General features: G+C 41.0%; 2 protein-coding genes across 9 annotated transcripts; both read left to right on the forward strand.

Annotated features, from left to right (window-relative positions):
- Positions 1 to 2,994: 2,994 nt before the first annotated feature.
- On the forward strand, positions 2,995 to 6,742 carry LOC137879024 (growth/differentiation factor 8-like). The gene is made up of 3 exons (XM_068719590.1): positions 2,995 to 3,322; positions 4,051 to 4,421; positions 4,540 to 6,742. The coding sequence occupies exons 1-3, from the start codon at positions 2,995 to 2,997 to the stop codon at positions 4,918 to 4,920; spliced, it is 1,080 nt and encodes a 359-aa protein (XP_068575691.1). The 3' UTR covers positions 4,921 to 6,742.
- A 1,458-nt stretch (positions 6,743 to 8,200) lies between these two features.
- Positions 8,201 to 18,357, forward strand: stat1a (signal transducer and activator of transcription 1a). Of its 8 annotated transcripts, none has more exons than XM_068719783.1 (25): positions 8,201 to 8,278; positions 9,064 to 9,194; positions 9,286 to 9,430; positions 9,518 to 9,613; positions 9,871 to 9,957; positions 10,045 to 10,123; positions 10,231 to 10,322; positions 10,410 to 10,561; positions 11,473 to 11,631; positions 11,762 to 11,854; positions 11,947 to 12,006; positions 12,092 to 12,112; positions 12,255 to 12,345; positions 12,647 to 12,688; positions 13,156 to 13,245; positions 13,394 to 13,492; positions 13,636 to 13,771; positions 13,873 to 13,928; positions 14,119 to 14,216; positions 14,309 to 14,448; positions 14,564 to 14,752; positions 14,948 to 15,026; positions 15,104 to 15,200; positions 18,007 to 18,084; positions 18,269 to 18,357. In XM_068719783.1, exons 2-25 carry the CDS (start codon positions 9,067 to 9,069, stop codon positions 18,296 to 18,298), a joined length of 2,337 nt encoding a protein of 778 aa, XP_068575884.1. In that variant the 5' UTR covers positions 8,201 to 8,278; positions 9,064 to 9,066; the 3' UTR covers positions 18,299 to 18,357. The 8 variants fall into 8 exon arrangements, with proteins under 8 accessions (XP_068575884.1, XP_068575886.1, XP_068575887.1 ...); XM_068719785.1 differs by lacking the exons at positions 18,007 to 18,084; positions 18,269 to 18,357 and adding exons at positions 15,344 to 15,385; positions 15,704 to 16,304; XM_068719786.1 differs by lacking the exons at positions 18,007 to 18,084; positions 18,269 to 18,357 and adding exons at positions 15,344 to 15,385; positions 15,704 to 16,304 and having other exon boundaries at positions 14,122 to 14,216.
- Positions 18,358 to 25,665: the final 7,308 nt, after the last annotated feature.

A 25,665-nucleotide genomic window follows, 5' to 3' on the forward strand; every position in this document is an offset into this window, starting at 1 on the left:
TATTATTTCATAAAGTCATATCTTAGCAGGGTGAGATTTCAGAGACCTTTCCAGAATGAATTCATAAAGAGGTTGTTCCTGATTAACATGCTGACTTGTGTGGGGAAAAAACATGAAACGATAGATTCTCAATAGATCAATAGATCAATGACTGAAATCTCCTTACTGCTGTTTTTCAAAATAAAGATTCAGAAGCAAATCCCACTTCCTGCTTCTCAACAAAATAATGCAAACAGAACAGGTAAACAAATGTGGAAACTGATTCTGTAACGCGCACAAAGATCTTATAGTTAGTTAGGATCTCTTCGTGTGACCAAAGTGAAGTTGAACTGGTGGTATTTTCACCCTCTGCTGCTTAAAGAGACGTGGAAGGCAGAGCGGGGAAACACTGACTGAAGCCCGGATAACCTCATCATGTTGACAACAAGGCCGTCCTGTTCGACAGCTGTCGTTTGGCCTCAAGGACGCTGCGCACACATCAACGAGCAGATGACTGCTGGCTCTTCTCTGGCAGTACGCTCCTTTCTATTTGTAGCGTACGCATTCAGTTTACTTCACTTCTGTCACACTTTTTGGGGATTTACAGTCTAGAGATTTTGTCAATTTCTTATTTCATATTTTAAAGGCCCAAACTAATTTCTGGTTAAACTCGCCTGCGTCTCCTCAAGCATGCCAGCTCATCCCTCATCATCAGGTCAATTATTTCAACTTTACTTTATGACCAAACACGTGCAAAAGTAATGACATCCCCATCAGCCTCGGTAGAGTTTTGTAGTAAATGTTCACATGAACCAGCATGGTAAACATCATACCTGCTAAATGCCTCAAGATACTGACACATGTCTTACTTTTTGGTTGAGAAAGTTTCTGTTTTATTCACCAAATAGTGTTTAGAGCAGGTTTAACCATCATACATTTACACACTACAATGTCGGTTGCAACACAAGACACATGTGTTGCAACCTAGGAGAATGAGCACAAACTCCAGAAGGATAACGACATGTTGGAGACAGAGACTCTGCATTCCTCCAGCATTTGTGTTCAAACAGCAGGATGTGAACATTTTGGTTCAGTTCGAAGTCCTGGTTCTGTCGTAAACCTTCCCTTCAAGTAGAATCTTCCAGCTCATATCACATATTCACACTTCGTGTCAATGAAAGGCCACTCTTTGTAGTGAATGTCCAGCTCCCAGCAGAGCTGCAGAGCCTGAGCGACGATGTCCTCCGACATCTTCTGGGCAAAATCCAGCATCGGTTTGGTGACTGGAGGAAGGCTCAACGAACAGCCGTCAGCTGGAGTCTCCTCTGACGTGAGTGAATATTTTGCCTCCTTCACGTCCGTTAAAAACGCTTTTGTTTCGCCCTCTTCTCGTTTGTCGACGACAGTCTCCTTCTGTTTGTCCGAACAGTCCCAAGACCAGCATCTCGACTCATTACATCCCATCTCATCTGGAACAGTCAACTTCTGATCATTTCCATCACTGCAGAAAAGAAAGACCATCACAAGTATATTCCAAAGTCTTTCAGAAGGTGTTTTTACCAAAACAAGGTGACCATCACCTGCAGGTTTCTGTTTAACCACAAACTGTGAAAGGTCATCTGTGTCCAACAAATAATAAAACATCCTACATGCTTTTCTGTTGATTAACCGCCATCAAAAGAACACGTTGAAAAAGATTCATATATTAGAATAAGAAGAATTATTTGTTACCAACTTTTTGAAAAAGTCAAAAAGCTACAAAAGTCCAATGTTGAAGTTTATCTAAAGAGGTACACACTTTATAAAATATCCAGCGTCATCATGAACTATAGAGTTTGAATATTGGGGTGTGTTTAATGTTTTACCCTCTGCTCTGTGTTGCAGCTCCTCTCTGGACTCCCTGCAGGGTAATTTGAGGTTTGGACAACCTGAGAAACGGGCAGCTGAACCAGTTCCCTCCTGATGCAGGCTGGTGGGAGGAGCAGGTCAGCCTGTAAAACACACATTCATTCCTTAAAATGTGAGTCATTGTCTTTTTGTTAAGGTTTTTAATGTTAGTAATTTAAGGATGTAGGATGTATCCATGGGGTTGCTTCATGTAGACTTATTACGATAGAAATCAAGTGTATAAAAGCCTCAACAACACATGAAGCAAAACATTTAAGATCCAATTAGAAAGTGAAGACCAATTAGCAGACTAATTAGGAGTTCAAGTTTTGGTAATTCTCGCTTTTAATTTATGTTCAGTTTAATTACGCTAAAAGGCTCATTTGCAATTTCCTTATGCAGTCAATGTTTATACTTGAATGTAGGTGCAATATGTTTTTATACGCTGCAATGGTCATAATTCAGTTCTTTATGCAGTAGATGTGTGAACGTGCTGCACGGCTTCAACCAGCAGATGGTGACATTTAGTCAGTCCAGCGCGTGTTGAAGCGGAAGTAGTTGAAGCAGTCTGTTGTAGTTTTTCAGCAGCCGAGGATTTGATTGATGATTTGAAGTTGGCTCGTGAATGAGATTTTGAAGGGCTTTTATTTTGAAATGCTACATCAGAATGTCCTGGTTTTCTCTGAGTGACACCTTGAGGTGGTCTGCTATTAACTCTCGAGAGAGTGTCGTTGAGCTAAACTGAGACTGACTGACGGATTCCCCATTAACTTATTATTTCTTTAAAAAAAAATAAAAAAACCGAATTAAATGAGCATTGGAAAGAAGTTTCTTATCTACCAAGAACATACATGTAGTCTACTGCTGAAAGCTGGCATACTTAAATAAAACAAATAACACTTTACAAAAATAAATCAGTGGTAGAATTAAGAGCCAGTTAGTCATTTGAACAGACGTCTTTACTCCGGCTTCATTTAATGAATACATTATATATTATGAAATCTTGCTACCTCTTTAAATCTCCCTTCTGATTAAAAAGGTCCTCCTAGCAGCCAATCACAAAGACCTGAGGTCCGAGGACTGACTCATATCAGACAGCGTCACTGCACTGACCTCTTCTTCTCCAGGATGCTCCTCTTTCTCGGCCTGGCCGTCTTCTTCCCTGCGAGCTTTTCCTTGGAGATGAACCAGACCTCCAAGCTGCTGGCGGAGAGCGGAGAGCAATGCTCGGCCTGCGACTTCCGGGAGCACAGCAAGCAGATGAGGCTCCACAGCATCAAGTCCCAGATCCTCAGTATCCTGCGGCTCGAGCAGGCTCCCAACATCAGCCGGGACATGATCCGCCAGCTGCTCCCCAAAGCGCCACCTCTAACGCAGCTCCTGGACCAGTACGATCCGCGGGTGGAGGACGAGGACCACGCCACTACAGAGACCATCATCACCATGGCCACCAAGCGTAACTAAACCACACCAAAAACCTTTTACTTTCTTCTTCTTTGCGCTGCATATTTTGTCACTGTTGTGCGTAAAAAAAGGGAAGCGTGCGTAAATCCTGTGCGTAAAGTTTGTTTCCAAGTAGACGCGCATAAAACAGGACAGAGTTTAGGCGTAAACGATCATCTAGACCTTTATAATTATTTATATCCATCTGAATATAAATAATTATTATAATTTCAAAGAGTAATGTTGTGCTTTAATCCCAAATACTGACAGCATTTTGATTCTGAAGAGATGTTGGTATTACAATCCATAAAGTATTGTTTGGAAAAATCTCTCTGCAAATGAAATAAAATGGTTTATAATAAAAATGTTTTCACGTGGGTTAAGTAATAAGTGCTGAACTTTCATGCCAGTAGTGGGGGAAGAATGATGGATATGTATTACAGCCTTTTGATCACTGTGTAAAAGTGTGTAGTTTGTGAGTCTAAATTGAAGTCTTAAGTTTAGATTTTACTTTTGTGGATTTTGTGGTTTGATGGTGGCACAAGAATAAAGTGCAAGGAGTCACCAAAATATAAAGGGTTTATCCTCTGGGGATCAAAACTATTTACAGCAAATATTACGCTAATCTGCTGAGCAGTAATGAAACATCTTGCTCTTGAAATGTTGGGCCAGATGGTTTCAGAAAAAAAACAACTGTTTATGTGAAACAAGATAATTTAACATTTTGATGATTTCTTCCAGCTAATCCGATCTCCCAGGACGAGTTGTCCTCCTGTTGTCTCTTCAGCCTCAGTCCAAAGATCCAGCCCAAAAACATCCTGCGCGCTCAGCTGTGGGTTCACCTGCGACCGGCCGACATGGTCACCTCCGTCTTCCTGCAGATCTCCCGCCTCAAACCCGGGAAGGAGGGGAACAGCACCCGAGTCAGAGTCCGCTCCCTGAAGATCGACACCGACGCCGGTGCCGGCTCCTGGCAGAGCATTGACATCAAGTCTCTGCTGCAGGCTTGGCTGCGTCAACCGGAGACCAACTACGGGATCGAGATCAACGCCTACAACTCCAAAGGCGAAGATCTGGCTGTCACCTCAGCCGAGCCTGGAGAGGAAGGACTGGTGAGTGCACAACAAACCAACAACTTCAGAAGCACATGGACTCTGGAGGTTCACTGAAGATCCAGGTTGCTGGCGGTTTGTCTGTTGCTTTGCTGGTATATTTTCTATTTCTTTCCAGCAACCGTTCATCGAAGTGAAGATCCTCGACAGCCCCAAGAGATCCCGCCGTGACTCAGGCCTCAACTGCGACGAGGAGTCTGCAGAGACCCGCTGCTGCCGCTACCCGCTCACTGTCGACTTCGAGGAGTTCGGCTGGGACTGGATCATCGCTCCCAAACGCTACCGGGCCAACTACTGTTCGGGGGAGTGTGAGTTCATGCACCTGCAGCAGTACCCTCATGCACACCTGGTGAACAAGGCCAACCCGCGGGGCACAGCGGGGCCCTGCTGCACGCCTACCAAGATGTCGCCCATCAACATGCTCTACTTCAACCGCAAGGAGCAGATCATCTACGGAAAGATCCCGTCCATGGTGGTCGACCACTGCGGCTGCTCCTGAGGAAACTCAGGCATCTGTTCGATATGTATAGATGTATCTTATTATAAAGCTAAACGTAGTCACAGTAACATCCCATCTATGAAAGATTAGTCCGGAGTATTCTCAAGGACAAGTTGTTTCTAGTTTTATACTTTGTGCTTTCATCCAACAACAAAAATGTGATCAGATCAGAAACAGGAGATGACCAACTAAAAGTCATAAAAGCACAACAGCCATCAAGGAGATAAGATCCTCCTGTCTTATGAAAACGTGTCCTGATTTGAGCCTTGACCAGAGCAAACCCTGCAGGGTGTCTTCCACGTGCGCCTTTATTTTGAAAAACATGAACCGACTGACTCTGGGCTGTCCCAAAGCTTGTTTGCAAACTCCTCTTTTTTGTGATCTGTTCTCAAGAATGTTTAGTGAGTTGATGACCCCCACAAGTGACTGAGACCCACAAGAGAGACTGGCTGAGACACCTGTCAATCAAGGCCAATCGTATCACTACCCCTGTGATGTTTTCTTGTAATCAAACACAGTTCATTGCATCCTATCCTTGAGGCCTAAAGGTTGCATCGTCAGGGGATTTTGAAACCCGATTTTTGATGTTTTCCTTCTTCTTCTGTCTTCTTTTTCTCTGCCATATTGCCATTTCTCTTCTTTGTGTTTTTTAGCATGTATGCGCTACATATTTGCATAGTTAAAGAGTAAATTGACACCAAACCGAATAGAAGTATTTTGCTGAAACCTCCAAAACAGAATCCTGGTCAGACGTGTGCTTTGCTGCACCTGTAACAATGACTAATAGTGATGTCACAGTGTACTAACACACCCTGGAGTACACTTCTACATCACTGACCCACTGGAGGTCAACTACAATAAGATTTTAGGTGGTGTGAAGTTAAATTCTGGTACGAGACATATCCTCCAATGGACACGATCATTTCCTCGGTCAGTGTTGCAGCATCTAGTGGACATTAGAAGGACTGCAGCTGCAGATGGCACTTCAACACTTTCTTTATCGTTCAGCTGTGGTGGTTGTCAGAATTACTGGTTTATAGGTAAAGCTTATATTTGTATGTTGCTTTTGGGAGCAATAATACACTAATACACTGGTTAGCATGGCTCCAAACTCAAACTATAACCCTGACTTTCCTTCCATGGAGCAGAAACCTGAAGAAAGCTTTTATGTGGAGGTTGTTTCAGATCTTAAGATCACCCCTGACTGGTGAAATAATGTATATAAAACAGCCAGCGAAGTTTTGGATCTGTCAGCCAATTACAATGTGAGGACAGGAACTGTGATCTCAGAGGGAGGTTTGATCTCGATTCGAAGCCAAGTGCAGATGTCCTGAGTGTTGTTGTGCTTCACGGGGGTTTCTGACCCAAAAGTCTTTGTTCTGCGGTTGGAACAGAACGTCCATGAGTGACTCAGTTTCACGTTTGTGATTCTGCACTGAACAAAATGTCCAGTGAGGTTTCTGCGTGCACAGTGGTTAGTTTTCCTGCAGAAAAAAGTGTTTTTTGTGTGTTTGTATTGTGTCATTATGCTTATCTCTACGAAAGTGATAGTTTTGAATTTAAATAAAACAGAGTTATACCATTTAATGACATGCTAAATCGTAATGAAACGAATAAATGACATGTGAAGGTGGATATTTGATGCATATGTGTTGTATGTTACAGTTCTGACTGCTTAGACTGAAGTAGAACGTTTATTTTGCTATTTATCTCTAGCTAATCAAGGATGAGTTCAGACAGTGTTCACTTACAATGTACTGTAAGCATATGTGCACAAACACACACACACACACACACACACACACACACACACACACACACATACATGTAAGTGAGAAAGATGAAAGGCCATGTTGAAGTTCTGAGTGTGGAGAAGAGATGGAATGGTGCATTCAAGGACAGTCTGAAGACGTAGCCGTTGTTTGCTGAGAAGCATTGCATCTATGAGTAAAACAAAAGACAATGTGTGTTTTAATGCACCAACAGTTTATGAGGATTTCACACATTTACCTGCATTAACATGTGCCTAACGTCACGTTATGACTAATAAAGACCTTATTGTGGGTGTCACATTGTTCACTGCGATCGCAAATATACTTCAAGGATGTTTCAAGTTTCTGCAAGTTGAATTTCTGTCTAAATATTGCTAATATGGCCTGAATGCTTTGGAAAATGGTCAACAGTTGTAGTGTATTAGCAGCTTTAAACACAAAGAGTATGTTTTGTCTCACTGGGATCAGTGCTTCTACATGGGCTGTAATCTGTCAGACCCAGACGTTTCTGGACAGTGATGTCCATCATATTCTATCTATATCTATAACTATATGAATGTTATTTATTTCTGCCACCAGGTGGCGTCAATGTGTATTGTTTCCAAATTGAGTTAGTAAGAACTTCACCTTTATGCCACCTGTGTGCTGGATACATGCATCTAACGTGTTCTCCTGTTGGTTTGTGCATTCTGTACATGTATATAATTCATCATTAATGGACTACAAATACCACAGCTGCATACGACTTGTCAGTTGAAGTATTATTACACATATATATGCATGAGTAACAGTATTATTACACATTTGATCATGTTTTGGTGAGCAAACTAACAGGCTTGGATGCATTTGTTAACTGTTTTCTAGCTTGTTAATCATCTTGCAAACTCCAGATTTATCTTGTGACCCATTAGAGGTGTCTTGGTGCAATGTATTATTATTATTATTAGTAGTAGTAGTAGTTGTAGTATAAGTACTATTTTTATTGTGGCTAAATCTGACACACACCTGTAGAAAAAGTGTTTTTTTACTGTCCTATATTTCTTGATTTTAAAGAATAAAGTCATATTTTACAGTCACATATTTAGGGAATAATAATTTGTATCTTATTTGGTCAAGGTATTCATTTCTCATCATTGCTTAAGTTTCAGTTTCAGAGTTACTTTCCCTTTCTCTGAAAACACGTGGTCACTCAAAGCTCTTCCGAGTATTGTCTTTCCTTCCCCCCGGAAACTGCATTATTTTGATTGTAAACATATGAATAACACTTTGTATGTAGTTCGACACCCTTCAATCATATGAAAAATAAATAAACACATGTGTGTTTTTGATATTGTGATTGTACCACTTACTATACGTGAAAAGAATACGATGTGTAATTGTTATTATGGGTAAGCTTGCTAACTGACGGAACAGCCGTTTATCATCGTTCTGATTGGTTGTCATCAGAAGAGGGGCGGGCACATGTTACCAAGCGTACGCTGTGATTGGCTGATGCAGTTTCCGTACACTACAGTAGCAGAAATAGGCTTGGTTGTTGCTTGCGCACACTTTGGACACATATTGTACACGTTTCCTCTGAATTAAAGGTAAGTTTAAACAACTACTTCTTCAACGTCACCTCCTAAGCGTCGCATGCTTCCACTTGTACACACGCAGTTGTTTTACATCAAAATTCAACTTTTGAGAAGTGGTTCACGGAACCCGTCACCGCCCACCACTCGTGTTTTTAATGAATCGTATTTAATATGTGACACCAGGTGAATCACACGTTGGCCGAATTCACCGGTGAAAAGTATCAATTTGTATTACATCATGTCTTTTGTGCTATGACGCGTAGTATTCATGGGAACGTAGAAGTAACGTTGAAAATGTCACATTTCTGGACGGAGTCTGGTTTTTACGACAAACCAGCATGGCTAGATGCGTTCAGATCTCTCTGCTGTGGGATGTTTGACGACTGACGGTAGAGTGATAGTGGGGAAAACGAAACCTATGGACCTCTCCTGCTCTCACCTTTAGCCAGCTTATACTGAAAATAATATCAAAAATGCAATAAGAAGTCTTGGATGTTGGACTTTTCTGTAGACAGTGAATGCATCTTAAAACTAAAAGGAGAAACGACACGTCCCATAATAATTGTGGAGTCAGCTTTTCTGATTTCCGAGTTTCGTTCTCTGCAAGTAAAGAACTGGAGAGGAGCTGGATTCAAACCTTCAACTCTGCGGAGGTTTCCTTTAACGGAAATATTGATGAATACCAGCTGATGTGTATCATATGCAGTAATGAAATGTCCATAAGTGCAGCATTGGTAGTGATTGCTTAGTGTTTAGTTGGAGCCCTGAATCCTCATGAAGTTGCTCTCGTTCACCAGACGATGGCGCAGTGGTGCCAGCTCCAGATGCTGGACTGTAAGTACCTGGAGCAGGTGGACCAGCTGTACGACGACTGGTTCCCCATGGACATCAGGCAGTACCTGAGCAAGTGGATCGAGAGCATCGACTGGTGAGAACACCGACACCGACTGAGGGATTTATGTATATTCATATATTCATATTCTACATCTGTAGCAGTGCCGTGTTCTGTGGCTCCTCAGGGACACGGTGGCGCTTCAGGACTCTCTGGCCACCGTTCGGTTCCACGACCTGCTGGCTCAGCTGGACGACCAGCACAGCCGCTTCGCGCTGGACAACAACTTCCTGCTGCAGCACAACATCCGCAAGATCAAGAGGAACCTGCAGGTCCGAAAACCCAGCCGGGGCCAGAGACTGTGAACTTTGTGAAGTGCGTTAAGCTGCGAGTTGAACTCTCTCCGTGTGTCTCTGCAGGATCGGTTCCAGGAAGATCCGGTCCACATGGCCATGATCATCTCCAGAAACCTGAAGGAGGAGAAGAAGATCCTGGAAAGTGCGAAGACCGCCGAGGTAAAACGTCTTCTGACTCTAAATTATCTTATGATATGAAGTGAAATATTGTAATGGGGCACATTTGGTATTTTATTATTCATAGTTTCAGTTATGCAACAATTCCCTAAATTGTGTTCTTCTAATAAATGATCTATCTTTAGTCGGCGGTCAGCAGATATAAAGAATAGAGTTTCACATAATACGTGTATGATAAATACATATTTACTTTGGCCTAATGCAGCATTTCTGTGCTTGTTTCCCCCTCACGTCTGCAGCAGGAGGGGGAGGGGACGGTGTCGGCCATGGTGGTGGAGAAACAGAAGCTGGACAACAAAGTGAAGGAGATGAAAGACCGAGTTCAGGTAGACCGTCACGTGACACCGTAGATTTAAAGTGGTTAAAATGTCATAAACGGATCTAACTTCTCTTTAAATGTTCTTGTTCTTCAGGTGGCGGATCAGAACATTAAGAACCTGGAAGATGTGCAGGACGAGTATGACTTCAAAGTCAACACACTGAAGAACAGAGGTGAGAGAAATGTGTGTGTGTGTGTGTGTGTGTGAGACACGTCGTCACAAACTAGACTGTTTGTAACGGTGTGTACAATGTATTCATTCCTGCTGTTGATTCTGTAGAGAATGAAATGAACGGCATGACACCGAAGGAGCTGGAGAAGGAGAAGATGACGGTCGGGAGGATGTGCCTCGACCTGAAAGCCAAACGACAGGTGAGCGCACCTGTCGAGCGAGCCCAGGAGTCTGCGGAGACGCTTGAAGCGTGAAGCGTGATTTAACGTCTCTCTGCCGCTCCTCAGGACGTGGTGACCCAGCTGACCGACCTCCTGAACGTCACCCAGACGCTGCTGTCGGACCTGATCTCTGAGGAGCTGCCGGAGTGGAAGCAGCGGCAGCAGATCGCCTGTATCGGAGGTCCGCCCAACGCCTGTGTGGACCAGCTGCAGAACTGGTGAGACCTCCTGTCCTCCCACCGCCTCAGACACACAACAACAACACACACACACACATTTTTTCATCCTTCTTCTCTTCCTCTTCCACCCCCTTTTCCCCATTCTTCATCCTCCCTCGTCTTCCTTCTCCTCCCCCTCCTCTTCTTCTTTTTCTCATATTCCTCTTCTTCTTCCTCCACCTCTTCTCTCTTCATCTTCTTCCTCTCCTCCTTGCCTTCTCCTCTTTTTCCTCCACCTCTTCTCTCATCTTCTTCGTCCTTCACCTCCTCCTCTCTCTTCTTCTTCTTCCTCTCCTCCTTGCCTTCTCCTCTTTTTCCTCCTCCTCCTCTCTCTTCTTCTTCTTCTTCTTCTTCTTCTTCTTCTTCTTCTTCTCCTCTTCCTTGCCTTCTCCTCTTTTTCTTCCACCTCCTCTCTCTTCTTCTTCTTCTTCTTCTTCTCCTCGCCTTCTTCTCTTTTTCCTCCACCTCGTCTCTCATCTTCTTCGTCTTTCGCCTCCTCCTCTCTCTTCCTTGCCTCCTCCTCCTCCCTCATCTTCTTCTTCCTCTCTTCCTCCTCTTCTTCCTCCACCTCTTCTCTCATGGTCTTCCTCCTTCACCTCCTCCTCTCTTTTCTTCTTCCTCTCATCCTTGCCTCCTCTCTCATCTTCATCTTCCTCCCCCTCTCTCTTCCTTCTCCTCCTCCTTCATCTTCCTCCTCCTCTTTCATCTTCTTCTTCCTATCCTCCTTGCCTCCTCCTCTCTTATCTCCCCACCTCTGCTCTTCTTCTTCTCCTCCTCGTCCTCCTCTCTTATCTCCCCCATCTCCTCTTCTCCTCCTCCTTCTCTCTTATCTCCTCTCCTCTTCTACTCCTCTTCCTCCTCTCTTATCTCCCCCCTCTCCTCTCCTCCTCCTCCTCCTCCTCCTCCTGCAGGTTCACATCGGTAGCAGAGAGTCTCCAGCAGGTCCGTCAGCACCTGAAGAAGCTGCAGGAGTTGGAGCAGAAGTTCACATACGACAGCGATCCCATCACACAGAAGAAAGCTTACCTGGAGGCCCGAGCCCTGGACCTCCTCAAGAACCTCCTCTCCAAGTAAGGAACCTCCTCCACACACGCTATTGATCACCTCGTTAGTGATTATCAATTAGGAATCGGGCTCAAACTTGAAAGAAATCTATAATAATGGTTAATATTAATAATTGAGATGTGTGTGTGTGTGTAGCTCTCTGGTTGTAGAGAGACAGCCCTGTATGCCCACCCACCCACAGAGACCCCTGGTGCTGAAAACAGGCGTCCAGTTCACAGTGAAACTCCGGTGAGAAACTCGTTTTATTTGATGTGTTTTCATTATGTCCGTCTTGTGTCAGCTGTCTTCTGTTTGCGTTGAATGTCTGGTTTCTGTTTCAGATTCCTGGTGAAGCTGCAGGAGTTTAACTACCAGCTCAAAGTCAAGGCCATGTTTGATAAGTAAGCTGCGTTCAACAGCTCACAACACAAACTGTCCTGTGTTTGTCTGAACGTGTTGATTAATCAATCTTCTTCTGTTCCTCAGAGATGTGACGGAGAAGAAAGGGTACGTCTCCAATATATCCAGCGGATCATTTGAGGAAATTACCCCTCGTCTTCCTCTTCCTCCTCCTTCTATTTTAATTTCCATAGACTTTGACGTTAACGGCTCCTATGAATTAACATGTTGATGTTGTTTCTATTGTCAGGTTTCGGAAGTTCAATATTTTGGGAACAAACACCAAAGTCATGAACATGGAGGAGTCAAACGGCAGCCTGGCAGCAGAGTTCAGACATCTGGTCAGACTTTCATCTCCTTTAGTTTCTACTTTTTTGTTCCTTTTTATCAAATGAGGAAGTCAGCTGTGTTGTTTTTAGCGAGTGGATGAATCATCTCTCAGTGGGATCAGAAAGCGTTTAAGTTGGTTAAGAGTTGAGTGGTTTGTCTGTTTGATGAGGGGAAATACAAACCCCACTCAACAAAGACCTCGGTGTGAAGACTTTCCTCCAGATGTTCCTGTTTGTTTACAAAGTGCTTTTATGACACAAAACTGACGTCGACACAAACGCTTCTCTGAACTTCTTCTTGTTCTTCACACAGCAACTGAAAGAGCAGAAAGTTGCCGGCAACAGAACGAATGAGGTGAGAGCTTCAGTGATCCTGACGATATAATATAATACAATAGAATTACTTTAAACATGGCAGCCGAGCAAACGGCTGGAAACTAACAGGTTAAATGGAAGAAGTTTTCCGGACCAATACTACACTAAAAATACTCCACATACTACGAGTAGAAGCCATGCATTTAAAAGTAAAAGTACAGAAGTATTATCAACATTTACTGATTTTTATTCAGTGACAATATTCGATAATACTGAAAAGTAGAATATTTCCCTCTGAGTTGTAGTAGAATAGAAGTATAAAGTACTGGAATTAAGTACATTCTTGAGTTTCTTGTACTTTACTTACTACTACTTTACTACCGGTTTTGCTCCTTACATCCTACAGAGCGCTGTGTTGTAGTTTCATCCTGTGTGTTGTAGTTTTGTGGGAGCTCAATGTGTGTGTGTGTGTGTGTGTGTGTGTGTGTGTGTGTGTGTTGTGTTCAGGGTCCTCTGATCGTCACAGAGGAGCTTCACTCGCTCAGCTTTGAGTCGGAGCTGCAGCTCAACCAGTCGGGACTCGACATCAAGCTGGAGGTGAGACCAGAGGACAGAATATGTTCTCTACTCTGGATCTGATCTGAGTCTGTTCCTGAGAATTTTCTGTGTGTGTTTGTGTTTGTGTGTGTGTGTGTGTGTGTGTGTGTGTGTGTGTGTGTGTGTGTGTGTGTGTGTGTTGCTGTAGGCCATATCTCTGCCTGTTGTGGTCATCTCTAACGTCTGTCAGCTGCCCAGCGGCTGGGCCTCCATCCTCTGGTACAACATGCTGACCACCGAGCCCAAGGTGAGCTCACACACACACACACACACACACACACACACACACACACACACACACAGAAGATGAGGTATTGATTCAGAGCCAAAACATCGTCAGGTGTGTTTGACATGTAGTTGTTAATGGAGTCTCCTCTTCCTCCTCCTCAGAATCTGAAGTTCTTCCTCACCCCTCCGATGGCGAAGTGGTCCCAGCTGTCCGAGGTCCTCAGCTGGCAGTTCTCCGCCGTCACCAAGCGAGGCCTGAACCAGGAGCAGCTCAACATGCTGGCTGACAAGCTGCTCGGTAGGAACCCCGACCCCCGTCTCTGATCCCTGCAGGTCTGTGACACCGTGACACAGAGAGGTCCTTAAAGTGGAAACTAAAACCTCCGTGTTTCTCTGCAGGAGCTAAAGCCCAGAGGAACCCAGAGGGACAAATCCCCTGGATCAAGTTCTGCAAGGTGAAATTACTGCTGAAACATTGAATAATACGACTTTTCACTTTGTTTTTAAAGTCTACCGTCAAGCTTTTCTTTCACTACATTTATGTAAGACATATATTCTTTTATTCTTTCACATGGTCTTCAGGTTTTCTATTCCGTTGTTCTGAACAACAGCTTTGCTAAACTGAACTCCTTTGATTTTGTCCAGCAGCAGAGTGCCAATGAGAAGGCGTTTCCCTTCTGGCTGTGGATCGAAGGAATCCTGGATCTGATTAAAAGACACCTGCTGTCCCTCTGGAACGACGGGTGAGTGCTTCATCTCTGTCGCTGGAGGAGGACGGCGGCTCAGTCAGAAGAAGTGACTCCAGTGCCTCGCATCTGTGCCCTTCTGTCTGCAGCTCCATCATGGGCTTCCTCAGTAAGGAGAGGGAGAAGGCTCTGCTCAGCGATAAGTGTCCCGGTAACTTCCTGCTCCGCTTCAGCGAGAGCAGCAGAGAGGGAGCGATCACCTTCACCTGGATCGAGCACGACGTCCACGGTGAGCAAAGATCCTCAAATGTTCCGCAACGACCGGGACGCACTTCCACGGTGTCCCGCTGCAGAGGAAAGCAGCGGACCCCGTCACGATCACACGTCTGTCTTTTTGAACCCAGACAAGCCGCTCTTCCACTCCGTGGAGCCGTACACAAAGAAGGAGCTGTCCGCCGTCTCTCTGCCCGACATCATCCGCACCTACAAGGTGATGGCGGCCGAGAACATCCCAGAGAACCCGCTGCGCTTCCTCTACCCCAACATCCCAAAAGACAAGGCCTTCGGGAAGTACTACCCCAAACCCTCCGAGAGTAAGTCACCGAACCACAGCGGTGCCGAGTGACGAAGTGCATTTCACTAGTTGACTTAACAGAAGTTAGATGAAATACACTTAACGTACGTAGACTGTTGCTTGATCTCGTATCATCGCTCAGGGAGAAGATGTGTATGATTGCACCAAACTTCATTGACTTTTTTGAACGTTTTAATCTGTGTTTGACGTCCAGCTCCGGAGCCCATGGACGTGGAGAACGGTCCGGAGAAGAGCGGCTACATGAAGACGGAGCTCATATCCGTCTCAGAAGTGTAAGCGGTATTTATGACGATTCACGTCGTGTTTCATTAGTGACAGACTGAGTCAATAGTGACCTTCATGTGTCCAGACATCCGTCCAGACTGCACGACAACATGATGCCGATGTCTCCTGATGACTACAAGGTTCTGTCTCAGTACGTCAGTCCCAGAGACATCGACGCTGTGGTGAGTGCTGCTTCGCGATCACAAGTTGCTGCTTTGCACCGCTGACTCAGCCGGTAATGTAGGATTATATGGCAGGCTTTAATCTGAACTGGGTTTCTGTCTGTCTGTCTGTCTGTCTGTCTGTCTCCTTGCTCTGCTTTCAGACAAACAATCTGATTTCTGGATTTGGAGAGTTTGACGTTCAGGTAGATGCAGCTTTAATCTGTTGCTCTCCACTGAAGGGGATTTTTAGAAGTGTGGCTTTGAAGAGGGCGTAGATAACAGCTTCATCTGTAAATATAGCTGCACTTCAACTGATAGTGATTCTCATCGGTGTCCCGTCCGTTCTACAAACTCCTCCCACTTTAAACAGCTCAACTATCTCTTTTACTCCTCTTTTTAAAATACTGTTGTTAGCAGTACTTTGCTTGTAAGCTACAGGTTGCGTAGCTTTGTGTCTCTTTAAGAAAACAGAGATGTACACAAACGTGTCCAATAAGCAGTTGTCCTTCTCTTCTTTCCAGATGAGTGCAGAGTTTTCGGATCAGAACTGAGGGCGTGTCTTCACTTCAAGCTGTGCTTTCTTCATTCTGTCATGTAATAAGATCTTAGTGGTGTTGGTTTCCGGTCGGTACTGGAACCAATAGAGACTAAAGCCCCGTTAGGACGAGATGGATCCGACATGACCCGTTCATCAAGAGTATACTTCAAGCTTTCATCAGCAAAGTAATCCAGGTCCCTGCATAGAGAGTAGATATATCCAGTCTGAATGGGGCTTAGACATGATCGTCACTTTATTTGTGTACATATATATCTCTCTTTTTATTAAATGTGAACCTTCATAATCCCAACTGTAACATGTCAGAGTGAGACTCTGTTAGAAGCTGTGAGATAAAGTTCAAACGTCTTCACACAGAATGTGTGTTCATGTGTAGCACTCATCCTGAGCTCTTTTATTGAAGGAACTGTACCATCGGCTTTGATACAGTTTCACAACTGATGGACGCTAACGCAGTTAAGCTACTTTATGACCGGATGCTCATCAGCATAATTGGAAATCTTTGAATGTGTGTGTAGCTGAGGCTGATACTTCAGAATTAAAGCGGCCTGGATGGGATGCAAGGAGTCATTTTGTGTTTCATTTTTATTCTGCAGAAAGATGCTTCAAATGAGCATTCACGGTCATTCTATTTGTCATTTTACATGAAGGTTGCACAACACAATTCAGATTGTTGTCCCGTTTTGTTACATAAGAAACACACCAACACAACCTGTGTTGTACACGGAGGTCTGGTGGTTCTGCGTCTCGTTCCAGACGGCAGCAGGTGAACAGGATGTGGTTTTGGAAATATTGTGTTTAAAAAAATCAAGACTTGATACATCAGAACAAAGATGGTTTCATGTATTATGTCATATACTTCTTAGGTTAACTTACATATATGTGGCTGCATCTTGAAATACTAACATTGAAATGTATATTAATAAGTGTCAGAAGTAAAACTACTCAATATGCAGGCAGAATGGTCTGCTGCGTCGTCACCATGGCAACCAGTGACACGCTCTCTCTCTGTCTGTCTGTCTGTCTGTCTGTCTCTCTCTCCCAATCACTCAATCCATCTAACTAGCTCACATTGTTAACACCACAAACATAAAAGAACACATCAGAGCGTTCAGTGAACGGAGCCAGTTGAGGTGGTTTCGGGCATCTGGTGAGGATGCCACCTGGGCGCCTCCCTAGGGAGGTGTTCCAGGCACGACCAGCTGGGAGGAGACCCCGAGGGAGGCCCGGGACCAGGTGGAGGGACTATATCTCCAAACTGGCCTGGGAGCGCCTCGGGATCCCCCCAGTCAGAGCTGGCTGATGTGGCACGGGAAAGGGAAGTTTGGGGTCCTCTGCTGGAGCTGTTGCCCCCGAGACCCGATCCCAGATAAGCGGACGAAGATGAGATGAGATGAGCGTTCAGCGAGGTCTTGTCTCTCTCATGGTACCCATATTTTATTGATTGGACTCATGGTTTTGGTATAAAGTGCATATGTTTGAATGGTGGTTTTGTTGAAAATCCCTGTTTATTCTAATCTCTCATAATTAGCCTCTAACGTATGGTGTCAGATCAGTCTCAATAATTGCAAATGCAAACAGAAAGATTCACAAACGTGCACAGAACAGTTCACAAATATATTCGATTTACAAATGCACACAGAAGGATTTACAAATACATTTGACAGGCTACACTATGACTGTTTTAGGCATGCTATACATGCTATACATGCTATACTTGCTATACATGCTGTAGCTCAGGTTGATGGCAGACTGGCTGCAACCTGACAGATTGCGAGTTCGATACTTTTAAGGTGCAGAGATTTTTGAGGTTTGACGCACAATTGTGTCAAATACGCAAAGAGAAAACCTCTAGATGGCAAAGGGACTGGTAGTGCAGTGATAAGTGCGGTGGTAGTAATACTCCTGTAACCATGGTCTGTAGTGGGTTCAAATCCCACATGTTACCCAGTGTCTAGTACTCTGCCGTGGAGGTGAGGGCGTTGTCCCCACCCGCTGTTTTGGAGAGATGTAGCCAGGGGTTTATGGAAAAATATATGACGACCAGCTGCAATTTAACTAAAGTGTGGAGAGGAAAAAAAATAATAGCGTTGAGGTAGATGACAGTTGGAACAGAACTGTCTCTAAAGACAGTTGGAACAAAACTTCTCTTTGTCCTTCTACCCTTCTACATAGTATAGCATGTCGTAAAAACAATATTTTTAAAAAGTCATAGTATAGTATGTTGTAAAAATATAATAATTAATAACCTTTCACCCCTCCTTTCAGATTGAGCACGACCCCCGGATGCCAGCCTACATCGCCACCCAGGGCCCCCTGTCTCACACCATCTCTGACTTCTGGCAGGTCAGTGAGACGCACAATTTAAGAGAATCATTCACATGTTTATTAACACAATAATCATCAGCAGTGTGGACATAATGACAGTTTGGTAAGTTCAGAACACTTATGCCATACGATATTTAATTATTTATTGACATAATGTAGTTGCATGTATTGTAGCTGCAGAAACGTCCTCTTTCCTCCCCAGTTGAGTGCAGAGTTTCCGGACCCAAACTGAGGCCGACCGAGCTTCTTCACTTCATCCGTACGTCTTTAGAGGTGCTCATTCAATGATGGCCTGGACCTTCAAATGTTCAGAAAAACTCATCAAACTTTTCAATAAAATTCATAAAATTTGTGGTTTTCAGTAGCCTTACCTCCGGCTTCTGTCTCTTTGAAGACTTCCTTCCATGACGTCTTTGTTTTGGGTGTTGGATCAGAGTGTTAAAATTTTGTGTTACATCATGAAATCAAAGGTAGCCTAGCATATTTTAGTTAAAGTAAAATAAACACTGAGGAGAGAATGCATTGCAGAGAAACGATCAAATCCCGGCTCCCTTGTCGAGCTGACTCCTCTGGAGATTCCCCTCAGTGGTGTGAACAACAAATCATAGAACGGAAACTGAAGTTGTGAACTTCTGGAATAGCTCATCCAGATAAGATGTGGTCATGAGTGAGACTTGACACACTGAAGTGAAAGGATCAAACCCTAGTTTTTTCATTTTGTCTTTCAAGCTTCAGGAATAACTGATGAGGTCTTGATATGTGATGATCCAAAGTTGTCCAGTTTGTAAAGAAAAATGTCCGATCTTTGGCTGAATTTGAAGTCCAAAAGATCAACAAAGTGAACAATTAAACTCTCTAAGAAACATTGTGGTCTACTGTCTCAGATCTGATAGCTCAGTGGGTTAGAAGCCTTGTCAGAAGGTCTGTGGTTGGGGGGTTCAATCCTCACAAGATCCAGTGAAGTTTTAGTCTAACACCCCAAATAGCAATGTCAAGACCTCTACCAAACAAGAATAATTCTCAGATTAAATAGCTCAGAGTGATAGAGGTCTGGTTATGAGATGAGAGGTTGTAGGTTCAAGCCTCACAAGATCTAGTCAACTTTTAGATCCAACACCCTGAGTGAAGAAGTCTAAAGCTCTACAAAACATGCTGCACTCTGAGAGCAGACAGCTCAGAGTGATAGAAGTCTGGTTAGGGTACTGAAGGTTGTAGGTTTGAATCTCAAAAGTCGAAGTCAAGTTTTAGATCCAACACCCCGACTGAAGAAGCCAAAACCTCCAAACAGAAGTAACAACTCTCAGATCAGATAGCTCAATGTGATTGACGAGTGTCTGTAACATCTAAAGTGATGGGTTCAAACCTCAGTTATGCCACTTTTTATAGAATACCATATTAAACCAGGTGAAGAAGTCAAAAGCTTTAAGAGAAAAAGCTCAGAGTGATAAATGAATGAACAGAAGAAGTGAGGTTGTGAGTTCAAGTCTTATGGGATGCTGTCAATTTTTAAATCCAACACCCAAAGTGAAGAAGTCAAAAACTGCAATTCTTTATGACATACTATACTGTGACTTTTCTTATTTTCTTTTTTCCACAATTACTTTTTTTATGACTTGTTTTTAAGACATACTAAACTATGACTTTTCTAAGGTGCAGTGAATTCTGAAACATTGCTTTGAAATAACAGAAAACAAAAGCGTTACGAGACAAATTTGCTTTCACAAGGAGGAATAGCTCACGCTGATAGGTGACTGCTTCTGAATCCGAAGGTTGTGAGTTCAAATCTTTTGCGATACAAAGAAACTTTAAGGCCACTCATGAAATGAAGAAGTCAAAAGCATTACGAAAAAGCATATTAGAGTCTGAGAGAAATAGCTCAGTGTGATAGATGATGGGATTGAAACCATGAGGTTGTGGGTTCAAACCTTATGGGACACAGTCATTTTTTTTAAAGTCCAACACCACAAATGAAGAAGACAAATATACCAAGAGAAAAGTAATGTATGTACTTGCGATGGTGGCGCGGTAGGTTTGTCCTCGACACGAAAGGTACCCGTGTCGGGTTCAAGACCTGCTCGGTGCCAGAGTATGTACAAACAAAAGTATCATAACAAAATAGCTGCGTCAATAACTGCGATAATAGCTGCGTCGACAAAATAGGAAAAAAATAGTTGCGTAAATAAAAAAAGTAGCGACGTAACAAACAATCGTAACGTAAGTAGAGAGTGGATGCTACGCAACTCAGTAACACAAGACGGGAATAAACAGAGAAATATCAGCCAGTAAGGTGAAGAGAGAAATGGATACAGAACCAATAATACAGTAAATTATTACATATTGAAAAATAAAATTAATAAAATGATTAATAAAAAAAAAATCCCCCACACCCCCAAAAAACTATTTTTATACAAAATAATAATTAATAATTTTTTTTTTTTTTTGGGGGGGGGGGGGGGTACCAGGACCTGTACTGGCATACTGTACTTTTTATAACATCCTAAAAAAGTACAGTAACAGTATGCCAGTACCTTGTTTACAGCATACTGTACTTTTATGAGGTTATAAAACTCTACTGTACTTTTTTAGGACATTAGAAAACTCTACTGTACTTTTTTAGGACGTTATAAAACTCTACTGTACTTTTTATGAAGTTATAAAACTGTACTGTACTTTTTTAGGACGTTAGAAAACTCTACTGTACTTTTTATGAAGTTATAAAACTCTACTGTACTTTTTATGAAGTTATAAAACTGTACTGTACTTTTTTAGGACGTTAGAAAACTCTACTGTACTTTTTTAGGACGTTAGAAAACTCTACTGTAATTTTTATGAAGTTATAAAACTGTACTGTACTTTTTTAGGACATTAGAAAACTCTACTGTACTTTTTATAATGTCCTAAAAAAGTACAGTAGAGTTTTATAACTTCATAAAAAGTACAGTACGCCATAAAAGGTCGTTACAGTATTCCGTACTGTACCAAAAGTGAGATTTTTTTTAAATGAATTTCATTATATGGCATACTGTATATAAATATATGTATAATATATGTATAATTTTCCTAAAATAAACAATTTCCTCACTTTTGTTTAACAAATAAATAAATACAATATATATATATATATATATATATATATATACACATATATATATATATATATATATATATATATACATATATATATATATATATATATACATATATACATATATATATATATATATATATATATATATACATATATACATATATACATATATATATATATATATATATACATATATATATACATATATATATATATATATATATATGTATATATATATACATACACACACACACACACACACACACACACACACACACACACACACAATACAAATTCTCACTTAATTGTTATGGCATACTGTACTATGACTGACTAACAAATAAATTGAAACAACAACTAATTAAATTACTTTTTCTTTATTAAAGCATTATTATGGCAAACTATGATCTGGAGAACGTGTTATATGCTACTTTACAAAACAATACATCTGAGAACACGACTGCTCACTGATAAAAGCAGATGATTTCAATTAGGAAGCAAAATAATCACAATGAATTAATATCCAGGGATTCACTTCATATGTCAAATTATATGACGACTATTCAAGGGTTCTTTAAGTTTTGATGACTGAGGGCCCTGAGAGAAACTACTACTACAACAAATACTACTACTACTACAACTACTACTACTTTCCAACACTACTAAGAGCATATCACCAGACCAGGACAGTGTGAAGAAGACGTGGATGAAGTGGAGAAACTCGCTGGTCCTCAGTTCTGGTCCAGAAACTCTTCACTCATCTGAGGAGAAAAGAAGAGACGGATGAAACTTTATGGATCATTTTGGTTCAAGTCGTTTGAAATGCATGATTAAATATAAATATTAATGCTGCAACTCATCACTGTTCTCACTGTTTCAACTGTACAATTCAAAACCAACTGTGATGGAGAGAATCTCCACCAAGCTGACCTCACTCACTATTCTTCTCTGACAGCTAACTAACAACTCTAAAACTAACATTGTCGTACAACACTGGAGCTCAAATCCTCTAAAACATTTCACACATTACTTTGTATGTTTAGTTCTCAAAGCCTGTCAAAAAAAGTGAAAAACGGTCATAGTATAGCATGTCGAAAAAAGCGAAAAACAGTCACAGTATAGCCTGTCGAAAAAAGTGAAAAACAGTCATAGTATAGCATGTCGAAAAAAGTGAAAAACGGTCATAGTATATTATGTCGAAAACAGTCATAGTATAGCGTGTTGAAAAAAGTGAAAAACAGTTATAGTATAGCCTGTCGAAAAAAGTGAAAAAACAGTCATAGTATAGCGTGTTGAAAAAAGTGAAAAACGGTCATAGTATAGCATGTCGAAAACAGTCAAAAAACAGTCATAGTATATTATGTCGAAAACAGTCATAGTATATAGCCTGTCGAAAAAAGTGAAAAAACAGTCATAGTATATTATGTCGAAAACAGTCATAGTATAGCCTGTCGAAAAAAGTGAAAAACGGTCATAGTATAGCCTGTCGAAAAAAGTGAAAAACAGTCATAGTATATTATGTCGAAAACAATCATAGTATAGCCTGTCAAAAGAAGTGAAAAACGGTCATAGTATAACCTGTCGAAAAAAGTGAAAAACGGTCATAGTATATTATGTCGAAAACAGTAATAGTATAGCCTGTCGAAAAAAGTGAAAAACGGTCATAGTATAGCGTCTTGAAAAAAGTTAAAAACAGTTATAGTATAGTCTGTCGAAAAAAGTGAAAAAACAGTCATAGTATAGTCTGTCGAAAAAAGTGAAAAAACAGTCATAGTATATTATGTCGAAAACAGTCATAGTATAGCCTGTCGAAAAAAGTGAAAAAACAGTCATAGTATATTATGTCGAAAACAGTCATAGTATAGCATGTCGAAAAAAGTGAAAAAACAGTCATAGTATATTATGTCGAAAACAGTCATAGTATAGCCTGTCGAAAAAAGTGAAAAACAGTCATAGTATAGCCTGTCGAAAAAAGTGAAAAACAGTCATAGTATAGCGTGTCGAAAAAAGTGAAAAACGGTCATAGTATAGCATGTCGAAAACAGTCATAGTATAGCCTGTCGAAAAAAGTGAAAAACGGTCATAGTATAGCATGTCGAAAAAAGTGAAAAACAGTCATAGTATAGTGTGTTGAAAAAAGTGAAAAACAGTCATAGTATAGCGTGTTGAAAAAAGTGAAAAACAGTCATAGTATATTATGTCGAAAACAATCATAGTATAGCCTGTCGAAAGAAGTGAAAAACGGTCATAGTATATTATGTCGAAAACAGTCATAGTATAGCCTGTCGAAAAAAGTGAAAAACGGTCATAGTATATTATGTCGAAAACAGTAATAGTATAGCCTGTAGAAAAAAGTGAAAAACGGTCATAGTATATTATGTCGAAAACAGTAATAGTATAGCCTGTCGAAAAAAGTGAAAAACGGTCATAGTATAGCGTCTTGAAAAAAGTTAAAAACAGTTATAGTATAGCCTGTCGAAAAAAGTGAAAAAACAGTCATAGTATATTATGTCGAAAACAGTCATAGTATAGCCTGTCGAAAAAAGTGAAAAAACAGTCATAGTATATTATGTCGAAAACAGTCATAGTATAGCATGTCGAAAAAAGTGAAAAAACAGTCATAGTATATTATGTCGAAAACAGTCATAGTATAGCATGTCGAAAAAAGTGAAAAAACAGTCATAGTATATTATGTCGAAAACAGTCATAGTATAGCCTGTCGAAAAAAGTGAAGAACGGTCATAGTATAGCCTGTCGAAAAAAGTGAAAAACAGTCATAGTATAGCGTGTCGAAAACAGTCAAAAAACAGTCATAGTATATTATGTCGAAAACAGTCATAGTATAGCCTGTCGAAAAAAGTGAAAAACAGTCATAGTATAGCCTGTCAAAAAAAGTGAAAAACGGTCATAGTATAGCATGTCGAAAAAAGTGAAAAACAGTCATAGTATAGTGTGTTGAAAAAAGTGAAAAACAGTCATAGTATAGCGTGTTGAAAAAAGTGAAAAACAGTCATAGTATAGCCTGTCGAAAAAAGTGAAAAACGGTCATAGTATAGCCTGTCGAAAAAAGTGAAAAACGGTCATAGTATATTATGTCGAAAACAGTCATAGTATAGCCTGTCGAAAAAAGTGAAAAACAGTCATAGTATAGCCTGTCGAAAAAAGTGAAAAACGGTCATAGTATAGCATGTCGAAAACAGTCATAGTATAGCCTGTCGAAAAAAGTGAAAAACAGTTATAGTATAGCCTGTCGAAAAAAGTGAAAAAACAGTCATAGTATAGCGTGTTGAAAAAAGTGAAAAACGGTCATAGTATAGCATGTCGAAAACAGTCAAAAAACAGTCATAGTATATTATGTCGAAAACAGTCATAGTATATTATGTCGAAAAAAGTGAAAAACAGTCATAGTATATTGTCGAAAACAGTCATAGTATAGCCTGTCGAAAAAAGTGAAAAACGGTCATAGTATAGCCTGTCGAAAAAAGTGAAAAACGGTCATAGTATAGCGTGTCGAAAACAGTCAAAAAACAGCATATGTATGCAGTATATGTATATTATGTCGAAAAAAGTGAAAAACAGTCATAGTATATTATGTCGAAAACGGTCATAGTATAGCCCGTCGAAAAAAGTGAAAAACGGTCATAGTATAGCGTGTTGAAAAAAGTGAAAAACAGTCATAGTATAGCGTGTTGAAAAAAGTGAAAAACAGTCATAGTATAGCGTGTCGAAAACAATCATAGTATAGCCTGTCGAAAGAAGTGAAAAACGGTCATAGTATAACCTGTCGAAAAAAGTGAAAAACGGTCATAGTATAGCCTGTCGAAAAAAGTGAAAAACGGTCATAGTATATTATGTCGAAAACAGTCATAGTATAGCCTGTCGAAAAAAGTGAAAAAACAGTCATAGTATATTATGTCGAAAACAGTCATAGTATAGCCTGTCGAAAAAAGTGAAAAAACAGTCATAGTATATTATGTCGAAAAAAGTGAAAAACGGTCATAGTATAGCATGTCGAAAAAAGTGAAAAACAGTCATAGTATAGTGTGTTGAAAAAAGTGAAAAACAGTCATAGTATAGCGTGTTGAAAAAAGTGAAAAACAGTCATAGTATAGCCTGTCGAAAAAAGTGAAAAACGGTCATAGTATAGCCTGTCGAAAAAAGTGAAAAACGGTCATAGTATAGCCTGTCGAAAAAAGTGAAAAACGGTCATAGTATATTATGTCGAAAACAGTCATAGTATAGCCTGTCGAAAAAAGTGAAAAACAGTCATAGTATAGCATGTCGAAAAAAGTGAAAAACAGTCATAGTATAGCCTGTCGAAAAAAGTGAAAAACGGTCATAGTATAGCATGTCGAAAACAGTCAAAAAACAGTCATAGTATATTATGTCGAAAACAGTCATAGTATATTATGTCGAAAAAAGTGAAAAACAGTCATAGTATATTGTCGAAAACAGTCATAGTATATTATGTCGAAAACAGTCATAGTATATTATGTCGAAAACAGTCATAG

This window comes from Cebidichthys violaceus, unplaced genomic scaffold (assembly GCF_023349555.1).
Source record: "Cebidichthys violaceus isolate CVI_PGR_0920_01 unplaced genomic scaffold, fCebVio1.0.p SCAF_24, whole genome shotgun sequence".
NCBI lineage: Eukaryota > Metazoa > Chordata > Actinopteri > Perciformes > Stichaeidae > Cebidichthys > Cebidichthys violaceus.

Excerpts from the sequence above, each read along its gene's own strand:
- LOC137879024 (XM_068719590.1), top strand. The coding sequence starts at position 2,995 with ATGCTCCTCTTTCTCGGCCTGGCCGTCTTCTTCCCTGCGAGCTTTTCC. Across the intron at positions 3,323-4,050 it reads CATCACCATGGCCACCAAGC|CTAATCCGATCTCCCAGGAC; the intron begins GTAACTAAACCA and ends GATTTCTTCCAG. Across the intron at positions 4,422-4,539 it reads AGCCTGGAGAGGAAGGACTG|CAACCGTTCATCGAAGTGAA; the intron begins GTGAGTGCACAA and ends ATTTCTTTCCAG.
- stat1a (XM_068719780.1), top strand. The coding sequence starts at position 9,067 with ATGGCGCAGTGGTGCCAGCTCCAGATGCTGGACTGTAAGTACCTGGAG. Across the intron at positions 9,195-9,285 it reads TGGATCGAGAGCATCGACTG|GGACACGGTGGCGCTTCAGG; the intron begins GTGAGAACACCG and ends GTGGCTCCTCAG. Across the intron at positions 15,027-15,103 it reads CTCATATCCGTCTCAGAAGT|ACATCCGTCCAGACTGCACG; the intron begins GTAAGCGGTATT and ends TCATGTGTCCAG.